The sequence below is a fragment of the Narcine bancroftii genome, chromosome 6 (genome assembly GCF_036971445.1).
Source record: "Narcine bancroftii isolate sNarBan1 chromosome 6, sNarBan1.hap1, whole genome shotgun sequence".
Classification (NCBI taxonomy): Eukaryota; Metazoa; Chordata; class Chondrichthyes; order Torpediniformes; family Narcinidae; genus Narcine; species Narcine bancroftii.
Window position 1 is genome coordinate 27,982,401 of NC_091474.1, and position 17,306 is coordinate 27,999,706.

Genomic DNA, 17,306 nt, shown 5'->3' on the forward strand with positions numbered 1-17,306 from the left:
TTGAACATTGAAACTTGGACAACCATTTTAACAATGGCAAGGAAATGGTCATTGACAGCTGCACCCACTCAAACTAAGAACGATAGGAAAGGGAATATTAGTTATTTGACTGTTCAGTTATCTTATTTCTAAAGGATTAGAATTCACAATTATTCCAATTTGATTCAGTCATTTGCAAACAAGCAACAAGAGGGTTTTGTAAACACTAAGATATCAAGAAGTCAAAAGAATCCAGCAGAATAGGCAGAAAGATGGCACAAAACAATAGGAGTGTTTTCAAAATCAGTCAGGAAGTGGTGTCCGCTGGCTATTTCAAAGCCACCTGGTCATTTTAAAGAGCAATTAAGAGGTAACCAGGTTGGTTGGGCCAAAGTACAAGGCCAAGTAAAGACCTTAATGACAGTATCAAAAGTCTTGTGATTTTGAGATAATCCCAACAGCCTCAAAGGATATGGATCTAGAGGATGGGTTGGAGTGAAGTTTATGCACTTGCAGAAATGCTGGAGGCGAATCCACAGACATTCAGTGACTTTGATGGGTTTCTGTTTTGCTCCTCTTTCTCTGACTGTAAGGGGTGCCGGGCAATATCTGCCGATGGTAACAATTTTGTGCAATATTACAAGAATCTTGAATCAGTCACTTTTATTGATTTCACTGTTTATTGTTTGAATTGAAAGTGTTTGAACATATTAATATGTTCAAACACTAATAAGAGCCGAGTAGATTTGAGGTAATGGAGGTATACCCACCCAAAGTTATGGACAGAAGCATGGCTTCATTTAAACTGGTAAGTTGGTTTCCAAGCTCTTCCAGCTTCAGAGAGATAATCAAGAAATATTGCAACAGGATGCAAATGTCATAGGCAGAAAATACTGTCGCAGTTACAAAGGAAATGTAGATATTTGTTTGAATTAAAAGGATTTACAATTTAGGGGAGAGTACAGCAGTGATTAAATTCAGCTTGATTTCCTAAATCAGTGGTGCACATGGTGAGTTATGACTTTGAGAACTCAAGACATCTATATGCAGTTTATCCCAAATTCTAATTCTTGTATTGTGGGAAGCCAACATGATCCACTTTGAAATCAATGATTGGTTAACCACAAGTTGATCAATATGCTGAATATTTACACAAATCTTATTTGATATTTTAAGAATTTAACACTGGTTCTGATGACTGCATAATCAAAGGAGTACACCCGCCAAAGCTGCCAATACTGAACTTAGTCTAAGGGTTGAAGAAGCATCCTTCTATTTAATGTCAAGGTTGCGAACTACAGCAGAGGGTCATCATGACAAGAGAAATTAAGAATGGAAATCGCTTAAGACAAAGAGCTTTTGCATACTTTAATTTAATAAAGTTGCATCCAAGATGCAAATGATCCAATGTATGTCAAACTAAGCTCAGAATGAAGTGTATTCATTTTTTATGGCAAAGGAAATGACCATTTGGCCTAATTGGGTTCATGCCAGCTCCCACCAATCCCATCAATTTCCTTCACCTTACTTCCATATTGCCCTCCCACAATTTTCTGTTACACTATCATCAGTTCTATTTTTGCAATTTATTTACTCTAAGAGATAATTTAATGGAACCGATTGCATACCTTTGGAATGAGGAAGGCAATCAGAGCAGTTTTTGGAAATCCAGTGAGTCACAAGAAGAATGAACAAATTCAACATAAGAGTCTATGAGATCAGGAATAAACCCAAGATTCTGGAGCCATGAGGTAGTGATACTACTGCAACACAACTTTCACACAGAAAGGGCTACAATATTCTGGTTCAGTGTAGTCCATGATCCTTTTCAATTCCAAAATATTATGTTGAATTGACGACTGTTTAAAATGTGCAAATTTGAAATCATCCATCGCCTTACTGATTGAATGAAAAAAATCCTTTCATTGATATCAGAGCATACATGTCACCCAAGACACAAGAGTTCAGAAATTTTGTTTTGTTCTTTTTGTTGAAGTGCTCCTACTTTTTCTTCCAGCAGATGTATAAAATGGCACAACTTTGGCCAGGTTCTGCTCAACCTTACAGATTCAGACTCAAAAGCACAAATGCAACTTAGACAGAATGGATTATTATACTAACAGGACTTTTCAGACAAGTTGCTGTAGCATTCTCAAATTTTCCAAACATCCCCATAAAGTAAAACTGGATTTTATCCATAAAGGAGACTTTTCTATATATATTTAATTTCCCCCAAAAAAACATTCAAGTATTCAATGTGTGACCTGTTCTCTGTTAAACTTTACCTGGAATTTTAAATTTGTGGATTTCAAATGTTCTTAAATTTTACTTACAGACTCATGAGAACCACCACTGGTTTAGAGTAAACATTTAGAGTATGCAAGTAGTGTACGACTCTGATAAACAATTTTTGTACCTAAGAACTCTCCTAATCAAGAACTATTTCAATTCTGTCTCACTCCCATTCTTGCGTCTGTCCATGGCCTTGTGCACTATCCCACCAAGACCACTGGTAAATTGGACGAACAACACTTGATCTTCTGTTGGGCACTCTCCAACTAGATGGAATTAACATGGACTTCTCCAGTTTCTGATAGAGTACTCTCCATTCTCCCTCCCTTCCCTTTCCCCCTTTCTTCTTTCTCTTAGCTCTCCACCCCTTTACCTTTCTATTCACAGAGCCATCCCTCCTCTCCCTGCTTATTGCTGTGCCCTCCCTCCCTTATCCATCCATTACCTCCTGCCTTTGGAACTGTGCTCCTCTCCCCACCCCACCACCCCCACCATTCTATTCAGGTGTCTGCTGACATTTTTCCATACCTTGATGAAGAGCTCAAGACCCAAATGTTGGTTATGTATCTATCTTTGCTACATAAAGTACAGTTTGACTTGCTGAGTTTCTTCAGCATTGTGTTTTTACTTCCAAACAATCTACTATGCATAACACAAAGGAATTTTGTGAAGACCTGTGTTAAGTTATAATGGGAACATTATAATTACATTACCTTGATTCCACCCCCCCCCCACCCCCCCTAAATACACTGAGCTACTTTTGTATTAGCAAAACTGGCAAACCCGGAAGGAAGAAAGTTTAGGAATGTGTAATTCAACATATACAAAAGCTAGAGCAAAAACAATCTGCTGGAGCAACTCAGCAGGCTGGTCAACATCAGTGGGAGGAAAATAGTCAATGTTTCAGATCAGAATTCTTCATGGAAGGATCTAACCTAAAATATCCACTATTCCTTTGTTTCCACTGATACTGAGTTCTTCCAGCAGATTGTTTTTTTTCCCTCCAGATTCCAGCATGTTAAGCTTGAGTCTCATGTTCAAAAACTACTTCCATCATAAAAACTGTAACATGAAGCAAAATTCAAGGTATGCCTAATTTAAACTTGTGACTATATATTCTCTATCAAATGAAGATGATCCTCCATGAATGAAGAGCATCTCTGTGGAGAAAATATCCTCTGGCCTCACTCTGCATAATACAATGACTTTACCTGCTGCTGACCATGCAATGTAATACACACACTTTCTCCATGAAAGGCCAAGACTTTTTAAAAAAATTATTTGCTTAGCCTGGCTTCAAAATAATGAATTTAATTGGATAATCTTAATAGAAGCATGTTACAGATTAAAATGACTTGAGAGTTTGAAATGAGTGTGAGGTTATACTGTTTTTTGAATGATTAAATGAGAGGTAGAGAGGATGTAACCCACACACCTTAGTTGCGATGGTACATAACTATATGTAATGCCACATTATTTCCATTTACCATGACTCCAACAAAGGCCAGGTTATTCCACATCAAAGGCTCATGAAGAATCATTCTTGGTCGCCTGGGATGCTCCACAGCAGTACAATAGTTTCCATTGTACATCAATTGTTTCATACTAACCTGCTTATCAGCTACTTTCTTGCTATACTGTATTACAGAAGGTAAAAATGTTTTCACTTTTTCTTTAGTAGAAATATGTATGCACCGACTACTAGAACTTCTTTCACAGCATTCAACAAATTACTAATATAATTTCACCCATTACTACGAAAGGTTCATTGGAGAAGAAATATTCAAGCAGTTATAAGCTAAGCAAATGATATGGTATACTTTTAACTTCTCAATACCAACCTGGCCAGTCCTTTCCTCAAAAGGAATTAATAATTATGCAGAAACCTCAGTAGGTGAATGCTAAGTGATCGAGTGTGGAAGTCTGCTGATAACAAAAAGCACACGAGCAGCACAACTTAGAGAAAATAATGGATTGTACTGCCTGACAAAAGAAAAAACTAAATATCAATTTAAACTAAACCTTTTGCACACTGTCAGCTAATGGATCTTTAGGTTTCTTACTGAATTTGTTGAATAAGAACTAGAATATAATGCTAAAGTACAGAAATCCTAGAAGAAAAAATGTTTGGTCACGGAACAGAAATGAAGAAATTAAATATATGAAAAAAAAACAAGCCCTAAAAGCCCTGAGTGCATACGCAGTGCTGAAAAGCTTTTTATCTCTTCATTGACACAGTGGGATCCATATCTGTCTAGAGAGAACTTGCTTTTCAAAAGGAGAAAAACGAATGTTGAAAATTACTATATGATACATACACGATTCGTAAAAAACGGAAGATGATATCACATTCTTTTCAGGTTTAACAGCGTTGTAATTATGATCAATCGTCCATGTCCCTGCAACAGTGCTTGGTACAGATTCCTTCAGTGGTGGCAGGGGGTTATTGTGGACTAATACTACCAATTTCCTGGCTGCCATTTCCATTGCATTTGATTCTTCACTTTTGTGAGGGCCAGCTGTTGGAAGTTTCAAACTCGCCTGTAACAACAATAGTTTAACATTACAATGCATTAACCATTTTACATACCTTTTTTAATCACACCACAATTATTACTTTAATTTGCCTTTTAAATGTCAATTTAAAATAGAATATTTTTGTTTCGTATATTGAATAATCAAGTCTGGGAAATTGAGGGCATTGAACACATTTCCTATATCCTTATGATATACAATTTCATTTCCACAAAGCCCTGTCTTCTGATATTACTAGATTAGAGCTCCAGAGTTTACAATGGGTACATGAACATTAGCTTGTTGTGTCCACTGCTGAAGCAACTAATAGTTGCGACATAACTTCTGCTATATACATTGAGCACAGTAGAATCATCTGGTGAATAATTTACACCTAGTATTTAACTAGAATCTTCACAGCCAGCTAAGTTTACAATTGGAGTTCTAGTTTCTTCCCAACATGGAAGTGATGGATCCAAAGATGTACCATTTGCAATTTAGCTTCAGATATGCTTGCAACTTTTTTTTCCTCTCTGCCCATTATTTTCAGACTTGATCCTAGGTTATCAATCTCTACTTGTACTTCTCATTCTGCACTTCAATTATGCAACAAATGCTAAAAAGAAAGCATGTATACCAAGACAGATGAAGTGCCCTTGATTACATAAAAGCCAATATGAACCAAAGGAGGAGCCTGAATGGAAAACCATAAGCAGAAAAGGGCATAACTAAATTTACCGACAACTGCTGGTATACTCTGGTTGGGAGGCAAAAGGCTTAGAGCCATTTTTCTGAAACACTATCTAGTTTATTGGACTGGATCTATTTTATTTAGTATCTGACAAATGTCCACTCTCTAGGAAATAAAAACGTGTTGGAGAAAGCTCTAAAACTGACTCTCTTTAATATATATTTTATCTCTCTCTTTTTAACCAGTAGCTGCTGCATCTCTTAATTTTTCGAATTCACTGCAATATTTGCAATCATTGGGATTTAAAGCAGTAACGTGATGGCTACTCCAGAAGCTGAAGCACAAGGTCTGCACCAATCCAGGAAAATTACAATGCTGTTTCAACTCCATTATCCTTCAGGAGACAGGCACCACCCTTTGGCTACAAAGCAGAGAAATATTAGTGTGTCCCTTAAATTTTGGGTAACAATGTAATATCTAATGACGATGGAAAAATTTAAAGCAATTTTGGTACAATCAAGATTCAATATACAAAACTACAAGTCTACGTGTGTATCGACTTTCTTCTCAACTTGCAGAACGATGTGTGGCTTCCATTTTTCTTTGTTGATTTTTAAAAAATACTTTGGGTTTAACTTGAAAAAAAAACTTTTTCTTTTGCATCACTCTTTCACCTTTTTCTTTCAAAAGCAATATAGAGAGGTGCCAGATCTGAGCTATTAACATATCAATTTTTTATTCAGACCAACCAATCATTTAACTTCCCTCTGCACTAATTTAGATGGCAATACATTTATAAATAGATTTATAACATTCTTAACAGGAAAGTTACTTTTACTATAGAAGCACTTTTTAAAATTTAAAGTATGTGGATCTAACAGACAAACCAACATCTCTGCATGGCTGCGAGAAATCGGTGGAGATTCAATATATTCCAATACTGTTAGGCAAGAAATTCCAGTAATGATGATGGGTAATATATTTCCGAGCTGATATTATGTTTTTTGGGAGAAGAACCCATAACTCTTGCCTTAGGTAGCAGTGGTGACAGACTTTGGTTTCTTCGACATAAGAGGAAGGTACTGTACATGGTAAGTTAATCTGAATATTCTTTATGCATGTATAGCTAATGTAAAACACAGGCACATAGAATTAAAAAGGTTGATCTGGAATTGCAGGGGTAACATTGAAACATATTAATATCATTCTGTTTATGCTGCCACTACTTCAATCACTGATGTTTCAGTGCACCTAGTTCCAAATTATTGACGATTATCAATGACAAAACTCCCATCAAGAGGCAGTTTTCTGAAATGTCAACTCCCAAGATTAGAATTTACACTAATTGCCACCAGACTGACAAAATGAAAACTCAGGTTTAGCGGCATCAAACTACAACCATTCAAAGCAGTGTGGGAATCTCAATCAACGGCTACTTAAAAGGGTTCAGAGGCAGGAGTTGCTCAATATCTTATTTAGGTTAACTAATGATGCCTATAGCACACAATTCTGGCAGTTAAAAAAAAGAAAGGTAATACAGATATTGCCTGTGGCAGAGATTATTATTTGACTAAAAATGAAATTAAAGTGTAGAAAATTGGAAGTGGTACATCCCAGGCAACTAGTGAAACCAGTAGTTTTGCTGCAAAATCAACTCCTACACAAATTAGATTGAACTCCATTGCATCTAATGTCTCAAAGAACACTTCCTACATTAGCATTTGTTACATGCTATTCCTTTTCATCAAGAGTCCCAGAGCCTTCAACCTTGCTTTTTATTTTAAGTTGGACTCATTTTTTTTTACCTCTGCAAAGGACTTGGATGAAGTCGGCTTCTCTGGCTTTGATTTTCCTTTCTCTTTCGTCTTTTGTTTCTGATCCTTGGCTTGGCTGAGTGATTTCATAGTGGCTGCAGCATGTTTGAGGATGCAGTCATGGCTACAGTACACAGAGTCAGTAGAGGCAAGGTTGGCACACCCTGGCCCAATACACTTTGGTACTGCTGTAATATCCACTCCCTAGTAAGAAAGTAAATAGCAGATTGTCAATATATTTATTAGGGGACTGATTCACAAATCAGTGAGTATATGCAAGAAAAATAGAGGTTGGAATGAGTTAGATTGATGGATAAGTTGCCACATCATTGATGGCAGAAGGGCCCTGTTCTACCTAGTCATGGAATTCAACTCAAAAGGCCTTTTGATTGTCATTGACCTTGGTCTTCTGTTCCAATTATTAATCATAACACGTGACAGAAAAGCAAAGGTGGTTAAACAAGAGGCCTGCAGATGCTAGAGAACTGGAACAATATACAAAAGTGCTGGAAAAACTCAGCAGGTCATGCCACATCCATGGAAAGCAATAGGGGCCATGCCTAAAACGCTGACTGCTTACTGCTTTTCATGGTTGCGGCTTGACCTCCAGGAAAAGTGTAGACCCCCAAGCTTTTGTAAAATTCAAAAGCTGAACAATATTATTTTCACCCATTCACTGGATAATACAATAATGAATGGACAGTCCAGAGAAAAGGAAATAGATGTCCAAAGGATCAAGTTGAATTACAATAGGCAAATAATAAAAGGGAGGAAAATTGTGCAGGTTTTATGTTTGTAATCACTTGTCCTTCAAGCAACTCCACTGGAAGTGGATAAAATATTAGTAACCTGGGTGTGATATTGAAAGTGGTCAACAATGTAAGAAGCAGTGTAACAGTGCAGATGAAAGCAATTTGGTTTCACACAAAACAATAATCTGCCATGTTAAATATTAAATGCAGGAACAGATAACTAACTGCAAAGATCCATACTGCATACCTGCAGGGACCAACAATTCTCTCAATCAACATAACTATCAAAAGAAAAGCTTACATATTGGTGTACTTGACAGCAATGTGAAGACATACGACAATTGGAAGGAAATAAAACAAAATACCAGTTATTTGTAGAATAATTAAATGTGTGCAAATGTTTCTAAAAGGCATACCGGCTTAAATATTTTAATTTTTTTCTTGCCACTTGGATTAGCTGCTTTCTCAATCCTGCCCTTTATTCCCTGGTCAGTGGAAGTGTTTCCATCTCGTTTTGCAGCTACAGTACTCTGCTCATCAGCACCTTCAAGGACTGGCTTACTTTCTTGTTGGCTGGACTTCATTTCTACGATACCCGAGTTTTTACTTGGAGAAGGACTACAATCAGGGCAGATGTAGTCCTCTCCATTACGTTCCAGTAAGCGGCCTCTTGCCATTGTAATCCCCACACAGTCACCATGGAACCATTCTTCACAACGATCACAGCAGATCATAAACCTGAAAAGAAAACCCGAATTAACACACTCCATATGTATAGTATTTTATGATGCAGAAAAGAGCTTTGGCATGAATACAATTCCAAGTATCAATTACCAGTACTAATGTTTATTTCATTCATTTTTGTGACATAGGCATCATTTCAGCAAATGGTGACCATCCAGGTGGTGCTAATGAGCCACCCCCTTGACCAATGAAATTCTGACCACAAGTATGTCCACAGTATGGTTGGGATGGCATTACCAGGAATTGGTAACCCTGATGAAACAGCAATACTTGCCATGGATGTGTGAGACTGGATGGGGCAGGTGGTGGCATTCCTATGGGCCTGGTGCCCTAGCCCTCCAGGGTAGGAGATATCATGAATTTGAGTCTATTTATTGGAGAATCTTTCCTCGAGCCAGCACGTCAAGGCAATCATGAAGAGAGCACACCAATTCAAAAAAAGTTCAAGATTTGGTGTGTTCTCAACTACAGGTGGTCCCCGACATACATTGGAATTCTGTTCTGACCCATCATTTGTATCTCGAAATGGTCGCAAGTCAGAGGTATGTTACTCCGGGCCTACACTCACTTTCCCCACCTCAATCGCCTTCGTGTCCCGAAAATAGAACACATTTGGAGGGAAAGGTGTCTCAGCACCCTCCTGGCCCGTGGCCACTGCCCATGTTGATCTGTCAAAATAAACAACCCCTGGGTCCCCGGGACCTGATGTGTAATTTTTATATTTACATATATTTTTTCTTTATTTTAATTTTTTTTTCCTTGTCGTAAGTATGGTCGCAAGTCGCACAGGTAGGGGACCATCTGTACAAACAAACTTTTACAGGTAAGTATACTGACTGGTTGCATCACTACCTGGTTTGGTAACTTGTGTAGGAATGCAGAAGATTGCAAGTAGCAAACCTAGCCATGTCCATTGTGGGTACTGACCTCCATCCACTGAAAATATCTATGTAAGACACGACCTCAAGAAAGCATCCAACACAATACACCAATACACTGGTGAGACCTCACTTGGAAGTATTGCGAGCCATTTTGGGCTACTTATTTAAGAAAGGATGTGCTGATGTTGGAGAGGTTTCAGAGGAGGTTACAAGGATGATTCTAGGAATGAAAGGATTATCATATGAGGAGCATTTGACAGTCCTTGGCCTGTATTCATGAGAATTTAGGAGAATGGGCTAGGGAAAATTGCATCAAAACATTTTGAATGCTGAAAGGCATGGTGAGAGTAGATGTAGGAGGTTGTTTTCCATGGTGGGAGAGTCAAGGACAAGGGAGCACAACTTCAGGATTGAAGGGCATCCACTTAGAAGAGATATGGAGAAATTACTTCAGCTCGAGGGTGGTAAATCTGTGGAATTTGTTGCCACAGGTGGTTTTGGAGGCCACCTCATTGGATGTAATTAACGCTTAGGTTATTGATTAGTCAGGGCATTAAAGGTTATGGGGAGAAGGCCTGAGAGTGGGGCTAAGTGGGAAAATGGATCAGCTCATGATTAAATGGTGGGATGGACTCAATAGCTTATTTCTGCTCCTATGCCTTGTGGTCTAATCACAAAGGACAGCCTCACACTGGTCATAACCTTTTCTCATTGCAATCTTCAGTAGAAAGCAGTTACATCTGAAGTTCAGCACTTTTAGGTTCAAGAAGTTTTTATCCAATAGGTATCAGATTCTTGATCCTACCCTTTTTACCTCAACAATAAACTATTCCATGATCACCACAAGATCTATCTGCACTATTGAAATATCACTTTTTTCTTCTTGCACTAACTGCAACTACAAATATCTACCTATACTTTTTAAGGTATTATCTCTTATCTTTAAATATTGTGGTAATTAAATGTATGCTATTGCAGTTGATTTGTCTTACCTACCTGTTTGGCTCCAGCAAGCAAAAATCTTGGTGCATCTGTACTTCTATACATGATCATAGTCATTATCATTTAGTTGGGAGCATGCAAAACTAGTAATTATTAAGGCATTCTATAAATTGCATACATTGTAGACCCAGTGCACACACAGTGGAGGAAATTAAAGTTTAATGTGAGGGATGGGGCCCTGAATCAACCAATTTGCTCTTCCTGAATGATTCTCAACTTCTTGAGTGATGTTTGCAGTGCATTTATCCAAGCTAATAATGAGCATTCCAACATTCTCCTGATGTGAGGTTGTACACTGTAGGATGGATTTGTGTTACAAAAGCATCGAGTTATTCCGATCAGGGCACCAATTTCTAACATGCTCTTGTAACTACAATATTTATGTTGTCAGTCAAAAATCAACGTCTGGCCAATGGCGACTGCGAGAATATGAAGAGACTTGCCATTGATAATGCCAGTTAGATTTTCTCTTGTTGTCCAGCACTTTGGATTATTGTCACTTTCCAGCCCATTCCTCAATGTCGTTGCTGTTGCTGCTTCATTTCCTGAGCAGCTGTGAATCAAACTGCACATCCCCATTTCTAGCCTAAAGGAAGATCATTGATGAAGTTGAGCCAAGGAGATTGTCCTGCACAACATCTAAAGTCATGCCCCAGGGCTCAGATGACTCTCCAACAGCAACCACAACAATCTTTGATGCCCATCAACCTCAGTCAAGGGCAATCAATCTCAGCTTACTGAAAGGATTCAGCTCTTTGGTCCATTATTTTAAAACTAAAATTGTGATGATACATGCAGAACTAAAGAAATCCAATAAAGGCGTTACTACGCCAAATAAAACTCAATTACAGAAGTTGAAAAAGGATGGGGGTTTGGCATTACCCAATCTTAGATTCTACTATTGGGCAATTAATATTTGATATACTGTATCATATTCTGGATTTATTATTCTAATAAACTGGAACATCCATCATGGGTAAATCTGGAAACTGTTGTTCCTTTTTCACTTACCAAAGTTAGTAAACTGATAACTAATCCGAGACCCAATCATACATTATTGGTATGGTTTCAGTTCAGGTTTCGGATTTAAATTTTTTTTTACTTTATCTGGCTGTATTTTATCAACGTATAAGTCAACCTTCAGAGAGATTGGGTCCCATTTTCAGCCTCATTTTCACAGTTTTATCATATATTGGGCATATAATTCAACACCCTAAAAAATTGCGATGACTGAGCTGTTAGGTGTTGCCAGAGGGTGGTTGTTATCATGGACCCTCCAGCAAAACATTGAAAGTATGAAGTGAGTTTTAGGTTAAAATAGAGATGACCAAGAAATCCAGCAACTGTTCTGCTGCAAGAAAATTTGAGATCTATGAAAAGTTAGTAAGAGAAAAATGCCAAAGAAGCAATGTTCAACGAGGACTCCTCACGTTGCAGCATGGGTACATGAACAGAGGCAAGACTGCTAAATAGTCACGCAAAATAAAATAAGAATATTTGCACTGAAGTGGGCAAAGCTGCACTTAGAACTCAGTAAAGATTTTGAAACCATTTCATGAACAGGAAAAATATGTATTATGACAAAAAACAAAAATTGCTCAGAAACTACAAACAATCTTGATTAGAGATGATGGTCAGCACAGACTAGAGGGGCCAAATGTTCTATGGATCTATAAAGTTGTAAGTTTTCACCATTTATTACTTGTAACCAGTAGAAACACCAGTTTGCATTGGCAAAAACATGAGCGAAACCCCCATGAGTTTGACATGATAAGTAATAAAACAGTGGAATGTAAAGGTGCGGAAACTGTGCAAATCAGAAGTACAGACCATGAGAGGACCCTGTTTATGCTGGTGGCATCATGCATTACCGACAGGACAAAGTTAAGACCCATAGTAATCTTCAAAAGCAAATTTAAAACTAAAATAAAATTCCCAGCAGGCACATTAGTCTTGGGGTTTGAACGTACTCCCAAATGAATGACATGAATGACTATAAATATGCATTTCAGCTTCTGCAAGTTATCTAAGACCTGTTTAATTAAACTCTGTCTAACTTTTTTATATAAAGGATCTGAATTACAGGTAAGATGTACGGAAGGTGTATGGAAACTTGGTTTTCAAGAGATATTGAGTCCCTGGTTAAGAAGAAGAAGAACGGGACCATTAGAGGGCGCACAAAATCAGTGAACCAGTGCGGACTCGAAAGGCCAACATGGCCTGTTTCCGCTCCGTAAATGATTATATGGTTATTTTTGTACATTTTCATGAAAAAGGATGGATGAAAAATTATGGATAGACCATGTCTGGAACAGGCAGCTAAGCAGTTTACACAAGGAACGGAGTTTGCTGGTCTGGGATATGTTTCGTTGCCACTTAACTGGGAACACTAAAAGTAGATTAGCACTAAATAATACTTACATGGCGGTTATACCAGGTGGTTTGATGTCTCTATTGCCACCTCTCGATGTCTGCTTGAACAAACCATTCAAAAACCACGTGCATTAAGAATGGAATATTTGGATGAGTGCAGAAAAACTGTTCACAAAAGGGAATGCCTGCTGCATCACTTGATGTGCTGTGCGACTTGGTGCTCAAAGCATGGGATAAAGTGGAAGTGGAGACGTAATAGTTTGAAAAGTGGATGGTATAGAAGATTACTTATTGTGCAACAATGATGACGATGTGGAAGCTGCCTCATCAGATATAGACGAGGACCCATATGATGAGTTTAAACAGTGAGACTATGGATGCGCCTGCCACAATCTTTTCCTCAATGTTAACAATAATGAATTTGAAGGATTCTACATGTTTTTTTAAAAATAATAATTTTGTTCTAATATATTGGTAGCATGAAAATTTCTTGTTTGTCAAGAGTTGACTTATATGCTGAATCAGCATCAAGTGGCTTTTTTTGTTAATTGAATATAAGTGTCAATAGTGTATCTGGCATTCAAGTTGACACCCCATTTTTGCGTGCTTTTTGAGAGTTTCAAGACTTGACTTATACACCGAAATATACTGTAATTATTTTTTTCCCCGTCATCTGTAAATGATCGAGCATTTTCTTTTTGGAAGGACAAGGGCATCATATGCTTTCGAGATTTGTTCATGGAAGGTTACCTTATGCCCTTTGAACAACTTTTGTTTATTTATTTTCAAATTAGACATTTTATGAGTGCTGTATTACCTAATTTTCCTCTGCTGTATCAGTTGGATATGGCTGATGCTCTTTTTTGTTTAAGTCCCTCTTTGAAGGGCTTAATACAGGTACACAATCCTTTATCCGGACATCTAAACTTCAGAAACCTCCAAAATCCGACATTTTTTTCCTGGTGCTCATACAGCGGAGGGGGAGAGAGAGGGACAGCAGCATGACGAGGTTGGGGGGGAGAGAGACGGCAGCGCGACTCGGGCGGGTGATGGGGGAGAGAGAGATGCCAGCCAGTACAATTCGGGTGGGTTTAAATCTGGGGCAGCTGGCTTTTGTTCTGAAATCCGGAAAAATCCAAAATTCAGAACACACTGTCCCCCAAGGGTTCTGGATAAAGGATTGTGTACCTGTAGTAATCATATATGTTATTAAATTTGCGATCAGTCTTGTCTGAAAATTTTAAAAGGGCGTGGGAGCAGGAGTTCCAAAAGTCTTTACCTGCAGAGATGTGGGAAAAGATTCTCAAACTGGTTAATAATTCATTAATGTGTGCTAGACACTCCCTTATTCAATTTTAAGGTATTACATACAACACACATGTCCAAGGACATGCTTGTCTGTATTTTTCCCAATTTTAATCCAATCTGTGATAGGTGTAATTTGAAAGTGGCTTCATTGACCCATATGTTTTGGTCCTGTCTGGATCTGGAAAGATGTCTTTGGTCCTCTTTCAGCAATCCTTGCAATTGATTTACAACCAAATCCCCTGACTCCTCTTTTTGGAGATGTAGGTCATTGTCTGGCTTCTGCACATCGGAGGATAACTTTTACCACCCTGTTGGCTTGGAAAGCAATTCTTCTTAAAAGGAAGGACACTACTCCACCTACTGTAGGTCAATGGTTTCCTCAAACCATGCCTGTTTGAACTTGGAGAAAATTAGAAATGCTACATTTGATCCCTCTGTTAAATTTGAAGAAACTTGGCACCCATTCATACAATATTTTAATTTGATAAAAGTTCTAATGTTTTATTTGATTGATTGTCCCTTCCTGATATCATCAAGTTTCTCATTTTGATGAGGACAGGCTTCTTAAATTTGATGAACACTGATCCAAGGCTTTCCAGTTTTTTGTTTTCTCTTCATTCGATTAGTACAAGGGGTTTTACTACAATGTGAATTTTTTCTTTGATTTTTTTTCTCTTTGATTGAATATGGGGAATTGAAGATACCATTATTATGTACTGATTGTTGCATAATGTAATCTTTTTAAATTATGTATCCTTATTCTTTCCATTGCTTATTGTATATTAAAATCAATTAAAAAAAATTAAAAAGAAATCCAGAATGCACAAAGATGAACATGTTAGTAGGATACAGCTAATAACCTGAATTTTATCACCAGTTATGACATTTTCCATCATTTTGATGATGCTTAAGACTGACTGCACGGTAATTAACCATTTTTTCTCTTTCTGGACAATTGTGGAGATTTCACACATTATTGATGCACTAGAAATCTGACTATAGTCCCATAAAAATTCTGGGGTGCAAGATTTTAGTACAAGTTGCCCCCTACTTATGACCTCTGTATGACCATCCATACATAATACCAAAAAAAACTGTGTATGTAAATACAAAAATTACACGTCCGGTTCTGGCGAATGTGTTCGATTTTCAGGACATGAAGACAGTGGCATGCCTGTTGTTCTAGGTGGGGGAGCCCCGGAGTAACACTTGTCCATTTCAAAATCTGACCTATCAGAATGGAACTCACACATATGTTGGGAACCACCTGTACTTTATCTGGAAGGTGAACTGGTGCCATAGTCTTTGCTGCTTTCTCTGTACCATTTTCAAATGGAATTAAATTTTAATTGCAGATGCATGAAATCTGAAATTAAAAGAGCAAAATGCTGGAAAAATTTAGGTCAGTTAGTATCTGTTGAAAGTGGAACAGTTAAGTTTCCATGTTAAAAACCCATAATTGGAAGAGAAAACAAATCTCAGTAGCAGAAAATGTTGAGTGGGTGGGGGGAGAGGGAGACGACAGGTGGAACAAAGGGAATGTCCTTAATAGGGTGAAACAATGTAGCCATTAAGTGGCATTTATTTTGTGTAACATCCTGCAAGCTGCACTGTGTCCAAAGGATAAGGCATTTAGTAGTGAAATCTTTTATTTCATCCTTTTTTTGCATCTCAGTACTCAACCAATTTCCCTCTGGACAGGGTAAGAATGGAGTTCCGTGCTCCTCACCTACCCACCAGCTTCTGCATTCAATCTTCACAATTTCCATACAGTTCAATAAGATTCCATTGCCAAGCACGTATCTCACTTTCCCATCCCTCATTTCAGCATTTCAAAAGGATCGCTCCCTTTGCATTTCCCTGGTCTGCTTTTCCATTGTTGCCAACTACTCCCCATCTTTTACTACTTCCTGATTCAACCAACCAGGTCCCCAATTTTTCCAGGCAAAAATTCACTTGCACTTCTTCCAATCTAAAGCATTTCATTCAGTATCAACAACATGGCTGCTTCTGCATTCAAACAATCACACACACACAGATTGGGATCACAGAGCCCCCATGCTCCATCTGCAGGACTATTCCCACTGATCTCTCTGCCTGTTGCCTTCTGTGTTGTTGAGGCTAACACAAATTCAAACAGTACCACATCTTTTATTTGGCACATTACAAGACTCTATATTGTATCCACCAACTTCAGATCAATTGTCCTTTCCTTCCATTTGTATGGCAACTATTCATTTTTGCTTGCCAGCCCTCCCTTTTTCTTGTATATACTCATCTGCTGGGCATGTCCCCAATCAGCTAGACTATACAACATCACTCTTACTTCAAAATATTAGCATCACATTCCACAATGGAGCTTCAGTGGCCATTTAATAGCCATTTCACCCTATTATTGATATTCATTATGCTCCACCCACTGCTCACCTCCATCTTTCTTCTCAGCTAAATGAAGGGTCTCAGATCTGAAACGTTAACTGTTTTTGTCTTCAAAACCTTTCTAGTGTTTCAGGTCTTTTCTGTTATTATTTAGCTTCTTTGATGGCGGCAATCTTGGGAGGAAGCAGGACTCAATCACAACTCTGCATTTCTGGCTAAAAATTACTATAAATACTACAGGTTTGCCTTCAGCACTTGTGTACTCAGATGTGCCAGGTTTTTTATTTGCATCCTCCTGTTGCCAATTTAATTGTACACATTCATGACCATATTTAGTAAGAGAACAGAGCTTTGATTTAGTGACAATGTACTTGCTTAGACATATCCAGTCTGTTTTTTTTGCAGCGTTTCCAAACTGGCCCCTCATTTTTATGTGTATGAGATGCTACTCCCAGTATGCCCTACTGCACTCCTCAGAGGCTGGAACTGAGTTGAAGATTATAGAGCCTGTTAGGGAATACACATCTGCTGTTGTTTGCAGTCCATAAAGGTCACGAATAATCAGGTTTAAGCATTT

General features: G+C 38.0%; 1 protein-coding gene across 11 annotated transcripts in view; it reads right to left on the bottom strand.

Moving 5' to 3' along the window:
- Positions 1–17,306, bottom strand: part of LOC138735878 (death-inducer obliterator 1-like) — a 144,722-nt gene that overhangs the window by 57,961 nt on the left and 69,455 nt on the right. For all 11 annotated transcript variants that reach the window (XM_069884428.1, XM_069884430.1, XM_069884426.1 and 8 more), the window contains 3 exons: positions 8,459–8,780; positions 7,282–7,494; positions 4,590–4,812 (listed from right to left, as the gene is read on the bottom strand). In XM_069884428.1, coding sequence (XP_069740529.1) covers positions 4,590–4,812; positions 7,282–7,494; positions 8,459–8,780 — 758 coding nt within the window. The remainder of the gene's footprint in view (positions 1–4,589; positions 4,813–7,281; positions 7,495–8,458; positions 8,781–17,306) is intronic.